The sequence below is a fragment of the Phoenix dactylifera genome, chromosome 1 (genome assembly GCF_051530095.1).
Source record: "Phoenix dactylifera cultivar Ajwa chromosome 1, Ajwa_hap1_PhDact_Kaust_v1.1, whole genome shotgun sequence".
Classification (NCBI taxonomy): Eukaryota; Viridiplantae; Streptophyta; class Magnoliopsida; order Arecales; family Arecaceae; genus Phoenix; species Phoenix dactylifera.
Window position 1 is genome coordinate 61,389,843 of NC_143190.1, and position 21,851 is coordinate 61,411,693.

At 41.7% G+C, this 21,851-nt stretch overlaps 1 protein-coding gene across 10 annotated transcripts in view; it reads right to left on the bottom strand.

Moving 5' to 3' along the window:
* LOC103713473 (protein SUPPRESSOR OF PHYA-105 1-like) overlaps positions 1-21,851 on the bottom strand; it is a 28,231-nt gene that overhangs the window by 2,106 nt on the left and 4,274 nt on the right. For 7 of the 10 annotated variants that reach the window (XM_008800416.5, XM_026807121.4, XM_039116703.3 and 4 more), the window contains 3 exons: positions 18,715-19,558; positions 807-953; positions 74-391 (listed from right to left, as the gene is read on the bottom strand). In XM_008800416.5, coding sequence (XP_008798638.3) covers positions 74-391; positions 807-953; positions 18,715-19,558 — 1,309 coding nt within the window. Of the gene's footprint in view, positions 1-73; positions 392-806; positions 954-3,033; positions 17,326-18,714; positions 19,559-21,851 lie in introns of those variants that run through there. The other 3 variants (XR_003386858.4, XR_016397874.1, XM_089926326.1) reach the window with 3 other exon arrangements.

A 21,851-nucleotide genomic window follows, 5' to 3' on the forward strand; every position in this document is an offset into this window, starting at 1 on the left:
TCAGTTATACCTCTAGTAGTTAATGCAGAATCATAGGAAGTTAAAAATGGAAACTATCTAGCAAGCTGCAAACCTTTTCATTGGTATGACCGCTAAAGGTCAGAGTGCAAGCACCATTTGACAACCCGCTGGTGCTGGTTCTGTTAAGATCCCAAAGCTTAAGGGTATTGTCAGTTGATGCAGAAACAAGTGTTTCTGAGTCTAAATATTTCACATAGCTGACAGCCTTTCCATGTCCAGCCAGAGTACACCAGGGGATTCTGGCATTCCGTAGATCGTAACAATATATCTTGTAGTCAGCTGAACCAAAAGCCAACAAATGGGAGGAATGTGACGAGAACTGGACACAGCATACATTGGCCACATTCCTGATCGTGTCAATGCAATTTTTCTGCCATTCACAGAAACATTGGTTGGCATTAAGGAACAACCATGAAAATCATGAATTATTAACTTATAAAGCACAAAAATGAGATCATTTTATGACTGAAGTAATACCACATAACATTTGTTTCTCCTTGCTTGTTTGCAAACTCATTATAATTTCATGTTTAATAGCATGATCTATATATATGCACTTTGCCATTTAATAGATAGGACAATGGTGCCATAACAGGATTGGCAAGTGCAAGTTGTCAAATAGGTGTTAAAATTAATAGAGATCCGCAATGTCAAAGGCACTACTCCGGAGTTGTCTTTATTTGCATTTTAGTTTCAGAAGTTATTTATTCTAAAATAAGTATAACTTTTAAAATGTCCTTGAAATTTGTCCAATTATGGATGTGAGATTGATTCAGAAAACATGCCTCATTAATGCTCCAAAGTTTCACAGAACAGTCATCACTTCCACTGGCAAGCTTAGTTGGATCCACTTGTGAGAAATTGACAGACCAAGCTCTTTTTTGATGTTCCATGAACCGTGCAAATCCTTGACCGGTGCTTGCATCCCATAACTGCATACCAACCATGCCAATCAAATTACATAACCTTGAAACAAAACCTAGTCAAAGAAGAAGAGCAAGAAGGGATTGATAGACAAGACTCAATTCTATGGCAATATACGCTGAATTTATAACTAAAGACTGATAAATAGTGCTTCTGATTAAAAGTCACCTGCAGGAAGAAGAGGCACAAGAAGAGAACAAACTATAATTTATCTCCAATCTTAGGTTTTAGCACTAGCCTGAGCTATGGAGCATATAGTAAACAAACAGAAAACATTGAAGTTTTATGGCCCGAAATGACACACCTCATCGAGAAAGATTTATGAACATCTAAATTACAAATAGCAGCTGAATTAAGTTTCAGAAAGACTCACCTCTTAACCTTAGTCTACAAGGCTTGCCATCAGAGAGAGAGAGTTAAACTCAGGAATCAAATTATGATTCATTGTCCTATGAACTTTCTATAAACAACTCTCAGCCGAACAATCCTCTAATAAATGGTGCCAAATTCCTACACAAGGTAGTGCGGCGAAGGAAGCAGCTTGGACCACCAGTTGATAAGTTGGGAGATTTATTGCATTGGATATATAAATTAGACATGGAAAATGACTGTGTAAATAGAGATTTGGCATGAGTTTAATAGATAACTCTTGCAAACCTTTAAGGCACAAACTAAAAACAAGTCAATACTATTTTTTCTTTCCCCATATTAAAAGCATACAATGTTTTCAAATGAACATTAATGACACAATGAGAGTTGCAAGTGCCAGTTCATGCTGTGCTAGTACCAGCGCCAATCAAAACACCTATCAAGTCCTTTGTTTCAATTTTAATTAAAGATGGACTATTAAGTCTTTTTCTCTTTGGTTTCAGCATGGCACATGATGATGGTCACTGCCTGACACTCCCTATTTCACTGACACCGCGATTTTTAGGTGACATAACCATCATTCTTATGTTCTCAAACCATCACTCATTGGTATGTTTCCTGTACAAAGTGACGAATATGCTTTCAACCATATGCCCCAGCTTCGACTACTAATAATTTTCGTTGACTATTGTTAACTGCTACATACAAAGACACAGGAATGGAACTGGAATCCTTCATGTCCACACAAATTATAAGTCCTAATTTCTATCATCAATCCGGGTTGGATCCTAATTGTGTGGAAATTCCAGAGCATGGAAAACAAGAAAAGAGAAGTGAAGAAGAATATACAGGGATATGGAGAAAGAAAAACATCAGCTATGTGGTTCAATCTTGAACCATCCAGATTCTTTCAATTTGCACTGACTCTAACCGGACAGGTCTAACAGCCATGCCCAGATAGATTGGTGCTGAATGCAAGTGACAGCATACCAATGGCCTGCATCGACACGTTGCCTTTTATTTACATGTTAATATGCTTCTCTCCAAAATACAAGATTATCAGCTATATGGAAATGGGATGATACATTAAGACTGAAAGCATTCATGTACAACATCGGTACAAATGTACTATGACCCAAAGCTTAATAGTTCTCTTCGATATTAAACATTGCAATTGCTTTCTGCTCTTAATCTTATGATCCTCTAAAATAAGTACAAAGTTGTAAACTCCCAATTTTGGTGAAGATCCAGCCATGATATCACAAAGAGAAGGGGTGTGAGACTAATACTGAGATGATTTGAACATGTTGATAAAACCTCAACCCAGCAGACTCTATTATTTTAATTCTTAAGTTTCTATGAAGTCTATATTAATAATTCTAGGAGCACATGTGAACTGATGCACTGCGCTTACACTTGAACATAAGATCATGACACAGGACAAAAGAAAGGAGAGAGAAGAGGGAAGAGAAGTGAAGAGGGAGAGGGCAACTCAATATTCTACATTCTCAAATTTCAATAACATAAATTGTATTCTTAATTAACACAGTAATGGGTTTATTTAGACAACCCAAAACCCTAATAACAGTCCACATAGAAATAGAATACTAGAGTTCTCATAAAATTTTAGTCCTAGAGTCCATATAAAAATAAATTATTTTAATTTTCAAATAAAATAAAATTTTCTAATTTCTATATTTCCGCTTAATAGAAGTGCACCTATTTCTTATTAGACGGTCCTTCGTCATACTTCCAGGGTTCGAAAGAACTCGACTCCAAAGAGTTTGACTGCAAGTACCACTCGAGAAGCTCCAGATCCAAGGCACGAAACTCGTTCGTTGTAATGCAAGATGCATTAGATGAAGGGCTGCCTTTTCTTTGGATAAGATCATGATAGCAACCTCCTCCAAAAGAAGTAACAATCACATCATCCAAAACTGTTTCAATTTCATCTCTCTGCTGATAAAAATGTAGCGTCTGCGCCTTAGGAACTGAAGTACCTGCAGGATCCCTAGATAGCAAAGCAGAAGGCTCAAAGGTATCTCGGTAAGGTAATAAATCCTCCACATTGACAACAAGATTAATATTCATATGATCAGGTAAATCAAGTAGATATGCAGAAGGTCCAAGTTTTCTAATAATGGGGAATGAGCCAATAGCTAGGGCATGCAATTTCATGAAGAAAATTTTAGACAAACGTATGGGATCAATGCAAACCATGATATTATCTATTACATCAAACTCCTTAGCCCTACGATGCACATCAGCAGCAAATTTATAATCAGCATTACTCATTGCAATTTTGCACCTAATCTCTATATGCAAGTCATGCATGTGTTGGGCAAAATTTTCTGCAGGTTTAAAAACACAAATATCGGGAAGCAAAGGAACAAGATCAATAGAGGTACGGGGTTGATATCTATAATCACACTGAAATGGGCTCTTACCCGTAGACCTATGAACAGAGTTATTATAACCAAACTTAGCAGTAGGTAGCCCCAATTCCCAGTTACCCTTCTTGTCTCCAAATAGACATCTAAGCAAATCACACAAATAAAGATTTAAGTGTTTTGGTTTGACTATCAGTTTAGAAGTGGAATACAGAGGAAAACATCAAGCTAGCGCTACATAATTTCCAAAGCACCTTTCAAAAGTAACTAACTTAACATCCCTGTTAGACAATAGAGAACTAGGTAACCCATGCAGCTTGACAACCCATAAAAACAATTTGGCTACATGCAAGGTATGCTGAACCGACCGGAACAGGTCGGTTCAGCCCGTACCATATAACATATAAAATTGTTTCCAAACCGATAGGTTCCGTACTTGAACCAATGCATACCGGCTCGGTACGCACCGGTACATACCCATACCGGTGCGAACCGGACTGATTCGCACCAGTACAAGAGCAAACCAACTTTGACACGCGCTGTGGTCAAAAGCCGAACGAGGAGCAGAGACGAGGCAAGGAAAGGGAAGGGAACTACTAAGCAAGGGAAGGGAAGGAAAGGGATTAACCAAAAAATTGAGGAAGGAAAGAAAAGGGTGGAATTAGTCCAAAAAATATTGAGGAAGGGAAGGAAAGAATAGGGATCCAACAGAGAAAGGGAAGGCGGATCGAGCAGGGATCCTACGGAGGCCGCGTGAAAAATATTGAGAAGGTGAGAGAGCGTTGTTTTCCTTCCAAAAAAATCAGCAAAGGCTAATTAAGGTGTGGTTTCTTTCCCCTATATTTTTTTAATATTTCCTTTAATGTGCTTAAAAAAAATGTCAAAAATTGCCAAAAAATAGGAAATGATGCCCAATGTTTCCATTTCGTCTTGAATTTTTTATATGTCGTAGATCTATGGACGATACGTATGGTGACATTATTTTTTTAGAATATATATATTGTATATTTTAATTAAAAATAAAAAAATATAAATTATTTTTTAATAAAAAATTAAAAAATTAAAAAATTAAAAAAAATAGTAGTAAATTGCACATAATTTAGAAGTCATTTTGGAGGCAGAATTTTTTTGATAAATTTAAAATAATTAAATAATTTAAAATTAATTTAAAATTTAAAAATAAATTAATGTCCTCGTAGGAATGGAGCCATCAAGGAGAGGGCAACCCCCAGAGCATGATATTGGCTGGGAGCATGGGAAGATGCTCAATGAACAGCACCAGTTTCAGTGCAATCATTGTCGTAAGTGCTTTAATGGAGGGGTAATCAGGTTAAAGCAACGCTTAGTCGGTAATTTCCATAAGGTATATGTGTGCCCCGATTGCCCATCGGAGATCCGTCTGCTGATGAGGTAGAACCTCACTAGGATCAAAGCAGCTAAGGAGAGCATTGCCTAGAAGACGGAGGAGGAACGCCAAGCCGCAGAGCCACCTTCCCATCACTTTATAGAGTCAGAGGAGGTCGAGGATCCAGATGAGATGGCACAGATCCAGGCTGCCATGCAGGCAAGCCTGAATGATAAGTGGTAGTAGGAGGAGGTGGCGAATCATTGGGCTCAATTTGGGCCCTCGTTTTACGAGTCGGGCGCCGGTTCTGGTGGAGCAGAGGACGTGGCCAGATTGCATCTATCCTGGGTAGTTTTAGTAGCCGAAAGAAGTCTTCCGAAGAAATTCCACCAGGAGCGCAATCCATGATGTAGATCTGCATGCCTTCTCCAGCAGAGATTCGAAGCAGCAGAGGGTAGACACAATGTAGAAGGAGAAGAAGAAGGATATGTGGCGAGCTATTAGATCCTGATTCCACTTTAGCCACATTCAGCGAATGTGGCAGATAATATATACTTCAAGTCTGCCATTTCTACCATACAGGCTGCCGGTCCCGGTGTTGATCCTTCAGGCCCAAAGAATATATACAGTGAGCTACTTGACAACAATAAGGAGCTAAAAAAATAGATTACCTTCTACAAGAGCAAGTGGCCCACAAATGGGCTCACTTTGATGTGATGGACTGGTCCAACAAGACGAAGCATCAACTTTCTGACATACTATGATGCGAAAGCCTTCTTCCACAAGTGAGTTGATGCTTCAGATAAGGTGCACGACACCTTATACATCCTCAGACTTATGGAGAAGCTAATTGATCAGGTAAGAGAAGAGAATATTGTACAGATCGTCACTAATAATGGCACGCAATATAAGTTGGCCGAGGAGATATTGATGCAGCGGCGACCACGTATTTTCTGAACTTTATGTGTTGCACATTGTATCGACCTCATGCTGATAGACATTGAAAGGGTGCAGCATACGATGGAGATAGCCCAACGCATCACCAGGTATATTTATAACCATACCTGGGTTCTTTCGCCGATGAGGAAGTTTGCCCGTGAGGCAGAGCTACCGCCGGTATTAGGGGCTGCGTTAACCGAAGGCGATTTTCCAATAGCTAAATACTCCGGTCAGAAAGAGATTCTGAAACCAGGTTTCATACGGTTTGCTACGAACTACATTGCACTTGATAGTCTTATCGAAAAAAAAGGAGCCCTACGTCAGATGTTTGTCAGTCCAGAGTGGCAGCAAAGTAGATACGCCCAGGCCGGCACTGAAGGGAGCAAGATGGAAGACTTGGTTACAAGGTAGTCATTCTGGCAGCGGGCCTCTGCGATAGTCAAGGCTATCAAACCATTATATGAAGTGCTAGGGACCGTGGATAGCGAAAAGTACCCCCAGATGGGCTTCCTGTATCACATGATGGAGAAAGCAAAGACTCAGATCATGGAGGCAGATCCAGACCATGCCCAGGAGTACATTAACATCATTGAGCGGCGGTGGGGAGCCCAAATGGGTAGAAAATTGCATCTAGCAGATAAGCAATAATATTGATAATTATACTGATGGATGCATTTGTATAATTATTCTAAGACGGTCTCGTCTATGTGCAGCATACTATCTGAATCTCCGGTTTCAGTACAAGAATCGAATTGGTATGATTGATAAACTTCTGAATGCTCTGCGTAATGTTATTTACAAGATGGAGCCTGATGCAAGCCATATTATCAATAAGACACCTCTCAAAGCCAGAGCTTCAGCGAGCTTTGAGAGCTTCAGCGAGAGATCCGAGTTCTTATGACCCGACGCGCATTTCTTAGGAATTGAGCATACAAGACTACGTCGCTTGGTTAGAGGGATGGGTTGATCTGCCTTCTTATTATGCTAATGATCCGGATATCGACGAGAAGCATCGCTACTCGATCCGATTTTAGATATCCGAGAGTACTTTAAATGTATGTAATTGATTGTATCTTAATTTCAAAATATTTTATGTTCTTTATCTCATGATTTGAATCATTTGGAAGTAATAAGATGTATCATCTAGTTTAAACCTTAAACCTAAACATAAAAACATCAAAAAAAGTTCCAAAAGTGAGAACTCCCCCAAGAAAAAGACATCGAGGCCGAAACCAACCTACCAGTACGGTACCGGTTAGGCTTGGTTCAGTACCGGTACCGATGCCCACCAGTATGTCGGTACGATCGGATCTTGGGCCTACATGTGAGGTGCCATATGTCTTACTACAAGTAATGAAATATGCCATTTTGGAAAATCTATCAACCACAACAAAGCCAGAATCATGACCACGGGCTGTTCTAGGTAATCCTAAGACAAAGTTCGTGCACATCTTTCCATAGCACGTGGCACAGGCAAAAGGGTATAAAGTCCATTTTTTTCCTCAGCTTTAGCTAGCTAACAAGTACGACACTAAGAAATAGCCTAGCTACATCCAATAAAACCTATTCTCGACCAAGCCAACTGTCTTATCCCTTCCTAAAGGACCAACTAGACCTCCTGCATGTATCTCCCAAACTAAGAACTCCCCAAGTGAAGTACATAGGATGCATAACCTGGTAGCCCTAAACAAGTAACCCTCGTGGATAAAGTAGTCAGTATACTCCCTATGGTTACCACTGCTAATCTCCTGATAAATTAAACCAAAATCGGGAAAGATAACATAATCATCCTTCAACCTATCAAATCCTATAACCTTAGTATTCATGGCATGAAGGAATACTCCACCCACTCAGTGTGCTTAGAGTTCAACTTTTTTGTGAGTTTTAAGTACTGCAATGCTAAGTGATTATGATGGAGTACAAACTCTTTGGTAACGGATAATATCTTTAATGACGAAGGGCTTGGACCACAGCATAAAACTGTGTCATATGTGGAATGCTTCTGCTTAACCTGAGAATGTTGTTCCCGAAAGAAAGCTATGGGATGTCCCTCATGGCTCAAAACTCCACCTATCCCTATCCTAGAAGCATCACAAGCAGCCTCAAAAACCTTATCAAAATCAGGATGCCTTAAACCAGGTGCCTCAGTCATCTTTTGCTTAATTTCTATAAAAGCTCTGGCAGTCGTAGGGGTCCATAATAGTGCGATAACCTTAATAAAGCGACTATGGAAAGAAGCTAAACCATGGAAACTACAGACCTCAGAAACATATGTAGATTTAGGCCACTCTCTAATAGCTCTAACCTCTTCAAGATTAGCTGTTACACCCTGCACAGTAACTATGAAGCCTAGAAAGAGCACATTAGTTTGTAGGAAAATGCACTTCTTACGGTTAACATAAAGCTTAGCTTCTCCAAGGGTGACAAATACCTTACAAAGGTGATCCAATTCTCTTTTTTCGACTTACTATAAACCAGAATATGATCAAAATAGACTCCAAAAAATTTACCTATGAATGGTTGAAGGACATATGTCATAACCCTCATAAAGGTACTAGGGGAATTAGAAAATCTAAAAGGCATGAGTAACTACTCATACAAGCCAGCGTAAGTTTTAAATGTAGTTTTCCACTCATCTCCTGGTCTAATGTGAATCTAATGTCATCCACCAAGCAAATCGATCTTGGAGTACCAACTAGAAATAGATAACATGTCGCATATATACCCCAAGCAATGTGGTGGGGTGCGTCGGTCGGCCGCCTCCATACCACGTAGTCCCCTTGCCTCCTTTAAGTCTGCCCTTGGAATGATAGTGCTGCCTCGACCGTATGTAGGCAACGCCGAGTAGATTTGGTGTTCGGCACACTTAAAATCCCTTTGTTCAAGATTGAGATTACTGGTTGCAACTTATCAAGATGTTTGCACAAGAAGGATGGTTGTCTCTTCCTCGGAATCCTTGAACTAATCAAGAAATTACTGCTGCAGCTTATCCCTTGGTTTGTCCAAGTTGAATCAACACACACGAGATGCACAATGAGAGGAAAGCTTGCTGATTTGATTCCAAAAGAAAGGAAGACAAGCACAATCTAGTGGGGAATTGATTTATCCCGACACTAGCCCAATCTAGCAGGAATTGGTTTATCCCAACGCTAGCCCAAGCCTTAGACAAACCTAAGACCGAAATACATAGGCACAAGGCCTCCCAAGCCAATAGGCCGACACACACTTAGGTGGAAATACAAATGCCAAAAGATGTCCTTACTAGCCCTATCCTATCTCTTATATAGACCTAATACAAAAGCAATTTGAAATTCAAATTCAAACATTCAACGAAAAGGACATAAATTCAAATGATGTAGCCTTAAATCATGCCCTCATAAAGAGTCCTCGTTGGATGACACTTGGCCCCTCTAGAGTGCTCCATCCGGTGCACATCAAGGCTGCAATTTTGGATGTCCATGATTGTCGCCCCCGAATGGAGTGGTCCATGTGCGCGGTTGATGACATGGCTTGCACGCATGGCGGCCATTTGAATTTGAATGGCGCCCGTGATTGTCGCCCTTGAATGGAGTGGTCCATGCGCGTGGTTGATGACATGGCTTGCGTGCATGGCGGCCATTTGAATTTGAATGGCGCCCGTGATTATCGCCCTTGAATGGAGTGCTTTATGCGCGGTTGATGATGTGGTTTGCGTGCATGGCGGCCATTTGAATTTGAATGGTGCCCATAATTGTCGCCCCTGAATGAAGTGGTCCATGCGCTTGTGCGTGTGGTAGGCATTTGAATTTGAATGATGCGCGTGCGGAGTTTGGTGCTCAAGCGCGCGTACGGGCTGGCCTATCGATGCGGGCGGGCGCATTGGGGCCACGCTCGCTGGGGCTGCCCTTGATTCGGCTGGGCTTGGGCTAGCCTCCAAGAAACTCAACTGTCCGAAATATGTCCCTCCGTTGAAGATGTACCCGTCCAAGCCTTCGTGCATGTGGCGAATCTCGCTTGGCTTAGGGCCGCCACGGTGAAATTTGATGGGGTCCTCATTATTCCCCCTCCCTTGAAAAATATCCTCGTCCTCAAGGATATGGTTTAGGTACCGCTAAGCCATAACAGCCTTCGGCATGCTGCCCCAATAGATCATCCCTTGTCGAGTCATCATCCCTTTCTTGTAGAAAAGATGCTTTACTTAGATGTAGGAGTGAAGTTGTCCGGGATGTCCACCTTTTTTGCGGTTGGAGAAGTGCCCAAATATGTCCCTGCTGAAGTTAGGAATAATAGGCATATGGACATACCGCATATAGAAGATCAGTCCCTTTATCTTGAATGGTGCAACCCCATCAACAGTTGCTTCAATTCTTTTGCGGATTTATTGCGTTCGGACATCAAGGGTGACTGCCTCTTGGTCATGGTCACAAGCCTGCAAGTTGCTGTTGCTAAGTGTTGCACCAACATGATCTTCCATCTCCTTGGTGATCTCCTGTTTCAAATCCCTTGCATTAGCCACCCCACGTCGTTGGGCTTCTTCATGGCTTGTTGTTGCAGGTTCTATTGTATCATCCTCCTCTTTGCTGCAATCATCCAGCATGTTTTTTTTGCCGGTGGCTTGATGCTCTTTCCGAAAGTTTCTCGACCTCCATGGGCTGCTGGTTGCAAATGTGTCCAGCACCTTCTATGCCACTCGATGTCGCCTGCGGTTGCAAGGATCTGGTGTCCTTGCTGCTGCAACTTGGGAAGTCAAGTGTGGGTGTCCTTGGCCTCCTCACCTGAAACCGTGGATCCCTAGCGACACTCTTTGGATTTAACAACTCGTCCTTCATATCTACCCACAAATGGACTTCTATCTCCTCTCCTCCTATCCATGTTGTCTCTCCAACCTTCAAACCTTCGAGCATGGAAGGGCTCCTCTTCGGACTCTAATTCCTCATCATAGTAACTTCTATCTCTCCTCTCCATGTGGTCTCTTTGGCCATAAGGCCTTCGAGCATGGAAAGACTCTTCCTCGGACTCGGTCTCCTCTCTCCATCTCTCTGACACCACTCTTCTTCCTTCTATTCTTCCTCGCCTCATGTTCTCCCTCGTTTTTTCCCTCATGTTTTCCCTTTCATCCCTTGCTTGGCCCTGCCGTAAGGCATGCGACCTAGGCCTCTCACCATGAGTCCTATGCTCCCTCTCTCTCTTTTTTACTCCAACTCTCTATCCTCTTTTGTCTTTTTTCTTCTCTTCTCTGCTTTTCTTGCTCCCTCCTTTCTTCCCCATCTCTCCTTATATCAACCCTCCAATTGGAGGGAGCCTCCATTCCTCTATTCGGATGGTTTGCACCTTTCTTCATGAAGTCAAGCCTCCGTTGGTGAGTGTTGGAGCTTGCACCGTACTCCATCTCCAAACTGCACTACTGAAAAATTCAGACGGCTAGAAGGTTCGGTCCTTGCTGAAATCAGTCCCTATTTGCCACCCAATCTGACTCAATTAAAATCTCTTAGACTGTTGTAGGTCTACCGCCTCTTGCGGTTAACCAGCCACTAAGTTAACACCAGCTGGATCCAATCCAAACCGGCTCACAAGTGTGCTGAATTTCAAGTAAGCGTAGGCTCCAACACATGCAGAATTTTAGAAAATAATAGACCCAGCAGATTCAAATTCGAAATTCAAATGAAGGATGTGCAGAATTTAAAGTCCAGCAGTTTCTTGATTTGCGGAGGTTAATCTCCAACCATCGAACTTAATTTCAAATTTCAAATCCCCCGCTGATTTGAAAGATTTAAAATTTGAATCTTCAGCCGCAAATCTAGGATATACAGAATTTTCAAAATTCAAATGGATCCCTTTATGCTGCAGAATTTTTCAAACTCCGACAGATTTTCATATGTCAAATTTCAAAATGCAAATTTTCTTTGATCCGAGGGATTTCCAAATTTGAATCACCAAGTGCCAAACCGGTATAAATGCAGAATTTCAAACTCCAGGAGAATTTTAAATTTCAAATTTCAAACACCCACCGATCGGATGGATTTCAAAATTTGAATTTTCAAACTTAGATCTGACCGCTTATATCACCCAAAGGATGAACCGACCCTGCCTTGGCTAACTCCCAGATCTACCACACACCTGCGGTCGTCACCCAAAGGATGAATCGACCCTGCCTTGGCTGACTATGCCAGTTCCTTGAGTCACTGTAGTTGGAAAAATAGCACAAGGTACTGCCAGTAGCCTTCCTTTATGCTATCCCTAATATTTTCTGTGGCAAAACAGTTGGATCAAATAGCATAAGGTACTACCAGTAGCCTCTCTTTATGCTATCCCTAGTTGAACTTGGCAAAGCCTAAGCTTTGACCTGCCCTTCACTTTGCAATCACAATCGGCCCCCAATACAACCGCCTTCAATGGCAAGCCAACATTCACAAGTAGTTGATAATGATGCAGAAATTTTGAGATCTCAATCTACTTGCAGAATTTTAAACAGCTTCGAGTAGTCTACTGTAAATATTCAGATATAATGTATGCAAACTACTCCACACAGATCCAAATAATTGCAAATGCAGACACCAATAGATCTAAGATCTGCCTCCAATTTATCCTCTTAAAACAGCAAATCCAAAACAGAAATTCTTCTTGGTAGGGCGTTACTCTTTAGAGATCTTCCTCTCGAAGATCTCAATGAAAGCACCAATTTGGTGGGGTGCGTCGGTCGGCCGCCTCCACACCACGTAGTCCCCTTGCCTTCTTTGTGTTTGCCCTTGGAATGATAGTGCAAACTCGACCGCATGTAGGCAACGCCGAGTAGATTTGGTGTTCGGCACACTTAAAACCCTTTGTCCAAGATCGTGATTACAAGTTGCAGCTTATTTCGATGTTTGCACAAGAAGGACGGTTGTCTCTTCCTCGGAATCCTTGAACCAACCAAAGAATTACTGCTGCAGCTTATCCCTTAGTTTGTCGAAGTTGAATCAACACACACAAGATGCACAATGAGAGGAAAGCTTGCTGATTTGATTCCAAAAGAAAAAAAGACAAGAACAATCTAGTGGGGAATTGATTTATCCCGACACTAGCCCAATCTAGCAGGAATTGGTTTATCCCAACGCTAGCCCAAGCCTTAGACAAACCTAAGGCCAAAATAAATAGGCACAAGGCCTCCCAAGCCAATAGGCCGACACACACTTAGGTGGAAATACAAATGCCAAAAGATGTCCTACTAGGTCTATCCTATCTCTTATACAGACCTAATACAAAAGCAATTCGAAATTCAAATTCAAATATTCAACGGAAAGGACATAAATTCAAATGATGTAGCCTTGAATCACACCCTCATGAAGAGTCCTTGTTGGATGACACTTGGCCCCTCTAGAGTGCTCCATCCGGCGCACATCAAGGCTGCAATTTTGGGCGCCCATAATTGACGCCCTTGAATGGAGTGGTCCATGCGCACGGTTGATAACGTGGCTTGCGCGCATGGCGGCTATTTGAATTTGAATGGCAACCATTTGAATTTGAAAGGCGCCCGTGATTGTCGCCCTTGAATGGAGTGGTCTATGCGCGCGGTTGATGACGTGGCTTGCATGCATGGCGGCCATTTGAATTTGAATGGCGCCTGTGATTGTCGCCCTTGAATGGAGTGGTCCATGCACGCAGTTGATGACGTGGCTTGCGTGCATGGCGGCCATATGAATTTGAATGGCGCCCATGATTGTCGCCCCTGAATGGAGTGGTCCATGCGCTTGTGCGCGTGGCGGGCATTTGAATTTGAATGACGCGCGTGCGGAGTTTGGTGCTCGAGCGCGCATACGGGCTGGCCTGTCGATGCGGGCGGGCGCGTTTGGGCTGCGCTCGCTGGGGCTGCCCTTGATTCAGCCAGGCTTGGGCTAGCCTCCAAGGAACTCAACTGCCTGAAATGTCCCTCCGCCGAAGATGTACTCATCCAAGCCTTCGTGCATACGGCGAATCTCACTTGGCTTGGGGCCGCCACGGTGAAATTTGATGGGGTCCTCATCACAATGTTCGTCGTCTCGGTACCGGACCCCGTACTGGTGCCACACTAGCACTATGTCGGTATTTTGCGGAGTCTTTTCAGCGTACCGAATATCAGTACGCCATCCATACTAGGTACTGATACCGAATCAATACAGTATGGTACATCCCATGCCGCTTGGTTCGAGCCGGTACGATGAACAATGTCCCCAAGTCTAGGTATAGAAAACCTATATTTGATTGTGATCTTGATAATGGCTCTACCGTCTATACACATCCTCCAAGATCCATCCTTATCTGGGATCAAGAGGGCAAGAATGGCACAGGGGCTGACTATGCCTAACAAAACCCTTAGCTAGAAGCTCTTCCACTCACATTCTCTGGGGTTCAATCTATAATGGGGAAGGTTAAGTAATTGAAAACATAGGACCAAATCTATGGCATGCTGGAGATCCCTCACTGGTGGCAAATCACTAGAAAGCTTGTTTGGCACGACATCGGGGAACTCAACTAACAAGTCACATATCTCAATAGGGAACTCAGACTTATGCTCAGCGAACTCAAAAGGAACCTGTCTAGATATAATTGCTAACCAACATTTACTATTCAGAGTCTCTTTTTTGAAAGCTCTATGGTTCAAAATATACATATCCTTCCTAACACAAACCTGAGGGGGTGGTTTATTCTTATGTCTAGATTCCTTAATTGCGAGTTTGGCAAGGATCAAAATGATATTTTTGCTCTTATACTTAAACACATAGATGTTCTCCCTACCATGATTTGCCACATCTAAGACATAAAACCACGGGCGTCCTAACAAAATATTTGTTACATCCACAAGTAACACAACACAATACACTTTATCATCATAATCTTCCATTTTAATGAGCATTAAACATCTCTTAGTCACAAGAAAGGTTGTCTTAAGAACCTAGGCTACCTTAAAAGACTTAGGGTGTGGCTCTACCTTAAGGTTCAATCTAGCTATAGCAGTCTTAGAAACCACATTCATGGTCCTACTCCCATCAATGACCAACATAGCAGTTCTCTCATTGCATCTAATGAAGGTGAGAAAAATTACTAGCATGCTTCCATTCGTCACTATCCACGGCAATAGACAAAACACATCTCACTACATTATAATGGTGGTCATCTCTAAATCATCCTCCAACTCTCTCTCATATCCAGAATATCTTATGAAATCTACTACCTGATCCTCAACCTCTTATGGATTATCAGACTTTTGCTTTAATGCTAAAACTCTTAGGGCTTGAGCTACCTACTAATTCAATCGCTCATATTGTTGACTCGTTCATTCAACTTTCTGGTCTATTACGTTTACAAAGGCTTGAGGGTTAAATTGTGTTGTGTAAGTGGAGGAAACGACATCTGTTGTAGTTTGGTCCATAATGGATAGGTGGTCACTCTATTTATTCCTGGTCATGGCATGTACAAAGATAGACTTAAAATTGCAATAAGTAATTAAGAATCCTAAGCTATTACGATGTGCACACACAAGACTAGTAAGTATAATGCAAATGATATGCTCGTCCAGAAACTAGGCTAGATGTAACAAACAAGAACACTAGATGCAAATAAGGGTTAGGTGCAACGAACAAGAATATAGATTATTTTGTGGAAAAAAGAGATAAAATTAAACTTGGAACTAAAGTAATTTACTAATTACCCAATCAAACAAATATAAATCAAGCTCTCAAAAGAAAAGATCTTACCTCACAAAGAGCGCTTTAAACTACTACTTTACCTTCCAGCGAAGAAAACCTCATGATAGAGGCAGAATCAATAGAAACATGTCAAACAAAATCAACACGTCGAAATTATCTAGAAACAAGTTTCTGAAAAATTCTGCAATGCTGATGTAGCAAGGACCGCTGATGTGGCACTAATGTTGCAGCAACATCAACATGGGACTTGGCAATGATGCGGCAAAGGAAGCTGACATGGCCGTAATGGTGTGGCATTGTTGATTAGGATAGTGGGCATCAGACCACACTAAGTCAGCACTGGTGGGGCACCAATGACATGTCAAATTATGCTGGCATGGCTGGATTAAATAAAACATGTCAGATCTAGGTCAGTGGCTCTAGTTGGATCTGGATCTGAACCCAGATCCATTAGGGCAGGTTTCCTTCCTCGCACGACTTCGATCCGAAGCCATAGGCCCTAGGCAGCATGCCTCACAGTGATGACCGGCAGTTGTCGGTGGAGTTCAGGCTGGGGACAATGCGGAGGCCTCTTAGCGGCGAAGATTGGCAATGATCAGGCACTAGACGGCGATGAGCTTCTGGAGGTTGAGAGTAAGGGTGAAGGTCGATGGTCCTTAGGAGGAAAGCCTCAATTTGGGAGATGGTGATGACCGGCAGCAAAGCCACGGAACCGTCGAGGAGCTCGAGCAGGAGGCACTCGCGAGCGATGGAGACAAGTTGGAGAACTCGTCGATGTTCATGGCGGACAGCCTCCTTGGGGATGTTCTCATCCAGTGGGGCGGCTTGCGGAGGATGGCAACATAGTTGGGAGCAAGAGGGCTCCAACGAAGGGGTGGCAAGCCGCCAATGGTCGAAATGGAGATGGGGACCAAGGAAAAATGGGGGATCAGTGAAAAAGATAGGGGAACAATTTTTTTTGTTTTTTTTATGGGGAGGGATCCGATGGAGGTGGACCTAACGGAGCCAATCATATGCGATAAGGCGATGTGACCGTTAAGATTAGAGCGGGAATCTCGGGCCGATGCTATGGGTGGACGGGCATGAGAGAGATGGAGAAGAGCAGCAGAGATACTATGGCTGTGGTGGTGGGTCGAAGTTTGCTCTAATACCAAATTGACACAGGACAAAAGGAGGAGAGAGGAGAAAGCAACTCAATATTCTATATTCTCAAATTTCAATAATTCAAACTACATTGTCAATTAACATAGCAATGGATTTATATAGACAACCTAAATCTCCAATAAGAGTCTACATAGAAATAAAATACCAGAGTCCTCATAAAATTCAAGTTCTAGAGTCCACATAAAAATAAAATTTTCTAACTCCCAAATAAAATAAAATTTTCTAGTTTCTATAAGGTGCAGCTAGATTTCTTATTAGACAATCCGCCATCACATTAACTGAACTAATATCAACAGTACTAAATCTAGAAAGACAAATTGATATATTCAAACAAGTATTGTATGACGATAGCAAGTGTTGGACAATTCTACAGCCAAAGAAAACACATACCACATTAGGAAATCCAATCAGCATTAGATCTTCAGGATGTATGATACATATTAAGCTCGCAAAAACATCAAAGGTGTCCCTCCATAGGCATAATTGGCAAATGAGGTCTCATAAAGCTAACCCAGATATTTGGGAGGCAAACCTGATGGTTACAATTATGGAAAATCATTGTGCATTTTCACTTAATTTAAACTTCCAAATAAGGTTTGACACTTGTAACACCTTCACCAGAAGTCAAACTTCGAGAAATCAAATTCTTCGCATATACTTTGAATTAGTGAATAGTGAATGCAACCTAATAACATTGACACTTCTATGAAACAATACAATTTTTTTATGCAGTAAATCACAGGCCTCTGCCCAAATAACTAGATTTACTCTTCATTTTCAGAAAACAAGGATAGTTTTGAAAAACTCTCAATATTATCCATCAATTCCACATCAAGCAAGTTGGTTAAAAAAAGATGCTGCTATAATTATGAGGATATAGATCATTACTCATAAGCAAGGTCAGTAGAACCATCCCGAATCGGACGTTCCGGTCGTATCAAGCCATCTCGGCGGCATACCAGGACGGTTACAGTAACGAAAACGAAACCCATTGCCGGAGGAGGAGGAGAAGGAAAGAGAGAAAAATAGAGAGCGGGCAGGGGAGGGATGGAGAGGGAGAGGAAGAGAGGGAGGTGGAGGCTGGCGAGCTGCGCAGAGGATGCTCCTCCGAGCTCCACAGCCGGATCTCCTATTTCGTTTGAAATACGAGTCCGGCCGCTTTTTTAATTTCACAATTTTTAAATGAAGTCGGCAAATCGCTTACCGACTTCACTTAAATATCGTGAAATTAAAAAGAGGCGATTTGCCAACTTCACTTAAGAATCGCAAAATTAAAAAGAAGCCCGGGCCCCTGTTTCGAACGAAACAGAAAACCTGGTCACAGAGCCTTCCTCCGCCTCCTGCTAGGGTCGCCGTCCCTTCGCCAGCCTCCACCACCCTCCTTTCTCCCTCCATCTCTCCCCTTTTTTTTGCTAAAAATCTCTCTCCCCCTTCTCTCTTTTTCTCTCTCGTTCACCCTCTCCCCTGCCTCCTCTACTGTATTGATACAGGCCTGGCACAGTACAGGCCCATACCGACCTGGTGCCGCCAGGCAACCGGTCCGGGCCTCGTACCGACCTGATGCCACCAGGCAACCGGTCCGGGGCCCCGTACCGACACAGCAAAGCATGCTCATAAAGGTTCGCTGTACCGGTCGGTACCGAGCGTACCGTACCCGTACCGATGGGTACCGGTATCGGTACACCAATGTCGGTACGGTCGGTACCGAGCGTACGGTACCGTACCGACACTCGGTACGCCTATACTAGTGCGGCACCGGTACGGGGTTCGGTACCGGTACGGCGAACCTTACTCATAAGTATAAATTTGGAGTGAAAATTAAAGCTATATACCAGAGTAACTAACCAAGGTAAGCTAGAAATAGTATGAACAGAGTTATACGACTAAAATGAACAATCACATCAGCATAAGGAATACAGACCTGAACTACGCCTTCATGGTCTGTTGAAGCCAAATAGTTCTTGATATAGTTATTCCAACAGACACAGCTGAGCTTGGATCGACTCGACATCTCAATTAAGGGGTAATGAATATCAACATTGTCATTTAAAAGAGCATTAAACTCAAAAATCTTTATTTTCTTTGATACCCCGGCAGTAGCAAAATAGTCTTCATCCCGGTCAAAACTCAATGAACAAATAACATTTGCAGAGTTAAGGATATCTACATTCTTCAAACTTCCACGCACTTCAAATTTATTATATCGAGCATACTTGTATAAACCATCAAAAAAGGCTCCAAGACAATCAGTTGATTCCTTCATCATGTCAGTACCATTCTCAAATCCATAGCATTTATCACGAATCTTCAGAACATCAATATCTGAACGTGTTGGAGCATTAGTTTCCAACATCTCAACTCTGGACCTCATGGAAAAGTATGCACTTTCAAGTTGGTCCATATTCCTCATCAACCTCGCCTGATAAATACTTGACTTGGACATCCTAGATATATCCTCCACATGTACAGGTTCTTTGCAAGGGTACATATCTGAGATATCACTGAAGTTATGTAACAGATCTTTGCCATCAGAAACAAAATCAGCTCTTGATAAATGTCTTCTCTCAACCTCTTCAACATCTGCTTTTAAACATTCAAGATCTGCTTCTAACTTGGCAGCCCGCTTCTCTTTTTGTTCTTTCAAAGATGAGAGGAAATGTAACAACAAGTCTGCCTCTGCATCTTTCTCATCAACAGCTGCTGATGAGTGATCTAAGGATGATAAATCTCTACCTTCAGATATTAAATCGCATAGCAGCACATCCCTGGCAAAAGAAAAAGAGAAGCACCAATTATCAGAGGATGACTTCAGTGTACAATTCAGACTAAAATGACACTTCAAATTCATGGAAAGGAGGAAAAAAGATATCCCCTTCTTAATCTGATTTAGATGCCATATGTAAAATTATACCAGCAGACGCTAATACACATACACATGGACATAGTTATACATGCATACATATATACAAATCAAGAGTTGGTCATATTTTTTTTCAAGAATGATCTCAAGGTGGAAGAGGAAATTTAAATAAGAAAATGAGGTTACTGCATATTACGATGCAAAATCCCTGTGGACAGATACATAGTGGTAATTCTTATTGTACTAGCACCATTATACGCTGAAGAAAAAAAAAGAATTTAAAACAGATAAACAAAGGAAGGCCTCCTTTGAGTTTGGGCCCTCTATACAAAAAAAAGTAAACAAGTCATCATGGGTAAGATATGTTTCCATTTGGTAGCATAGATCTATCTAATTATTTACTCCTATTGATTAGTAATGGGCATTGCCTGGAATAGGCATTTCAAAATACTGAGGACCATGCATTTGCCACCAAGACATACTCTACCATACTAACTTCTTGTACAAATTTCTTTTCCTAAGCTTTTAGCCAAAACACAATTCATATATGTTCCTTGTGCATGAGTTAGATTAGCCCAATGCCACTGTTCACTGTCCATGTTACCTCTTAAATTGCATAGAATGCACCAGAATGACACCATGATCTCTCCAGGTTTTAGTTGAATCTTGGAAGCCAATAGTGTGTGCGTGAACTAAGTGGATCAAGAGAGCGCTAACAAGTTCTGCTTGCTAATGGGCTTGACAGCATTGTCTAGCAATTACCACTTTTATGGGATGGACATATACATGGGTTCAAAGAGTGCCTAGTCAAAACATGTTTCAGTAAGGATGCAAAATGTGGCTTGCTGTCCTGAAACTAGAGGGTTTTGATGGAAAGGGAGTGAGGCAGGCAAAATGTTGGATACATAGGCATGCTGTCCATCAAAACATGTTTCGGTAAGCTTACAAAATGTGGCTTGCTCTCCTGAAACTAGAGGGTTTTGATGGAAAGGAAAGTGAGGCAAAATATTGGATACATAGGTGTGCAGTCCACTGACTAGTTTAGTGTAGCTTTTTCTGTCAGTTATTTGCTTACTGTTATAACTTATTAACTGTTGATTCATCCTCCTCCCATATGTAGATGGCTTCTATTGCCTGGTGGCCGGTTGACCAGTCAAAGGCTCTTGCCTAACACCAGCCAATGATCAAGAACAATGTGCTCACAAATAGTCTCCAGAAATATTAAAGCACTAAATATGGTCGAATGGCACCATGGTGGCCCACTTTTTATCTGCAGTTGCTTATGATGGTCCCCTACTGTTGTAATTTCAAGTTTATAACTTACCTTGGGTATTTCCTTTCTCTACCAACACACTCTTGAACCTTAAGGTCTTTCTTGTCTTCTCCTAAATAAAGGGTAAATCTCTGGCTTTTTTATAATCTTGAAGATCATATGGCATCTAATGAAAAGAACAAAAATAGGCACATCTCAGATGGAGTACGTCCCAGCCGAAAAATGAAGGATCTAACATCCTTTAGGCTATGTCTATGAAAGAATCTTCAGCAAAAACTACGAAATCTTGGACATCATATGGAGTTTAGTGTTGTGTGAGAAATATCTCAAGCCCTTAAGCCAATATATGTTAATGAGACCATCAATTTTAATTTGACAATAGCAAAGGATAGTACAAATCAGGAAAACATCATCATGCTTGCTTGCTCAAAAAAAAAATTACTGATTACCAAACATGACAATGTAATGGCCTTTGCCAAAGCAGGAATGCTGACTGCATTAAATTGACTTTTTTTTGGGAAAAAAAATCTAGAATCTAGGATGGTAATGCCTTTGCATTCCATGAATATGATGCCACAAAGTGAAACTCAAGCAGATGCGACAAGTTAGGCTCCGCATATTAGCAATTAGGGAATAATGTTGCAGTTTCAACTTTTAGCCTCTGGCTCATGAGATATTTCCCCACTTCTTACTTCTCCATTGGACTAGATTAAATTTCATGATTTAGAGATGAGTCGTGTGCATTTCATTCCATTCTCACAAGCCTAGGCTGTCAAAAAGCCTTTGACTTTTCTTTACATTACATTCGAGAATGAAATTCAAGTCCACCAAGAGGGATGATTTCACTAAATAATTTATTTAAATATAATATGCTCGTGAACCTCAAATTATTAGTCATGATTATTATAGCATCAAAATACTAGAA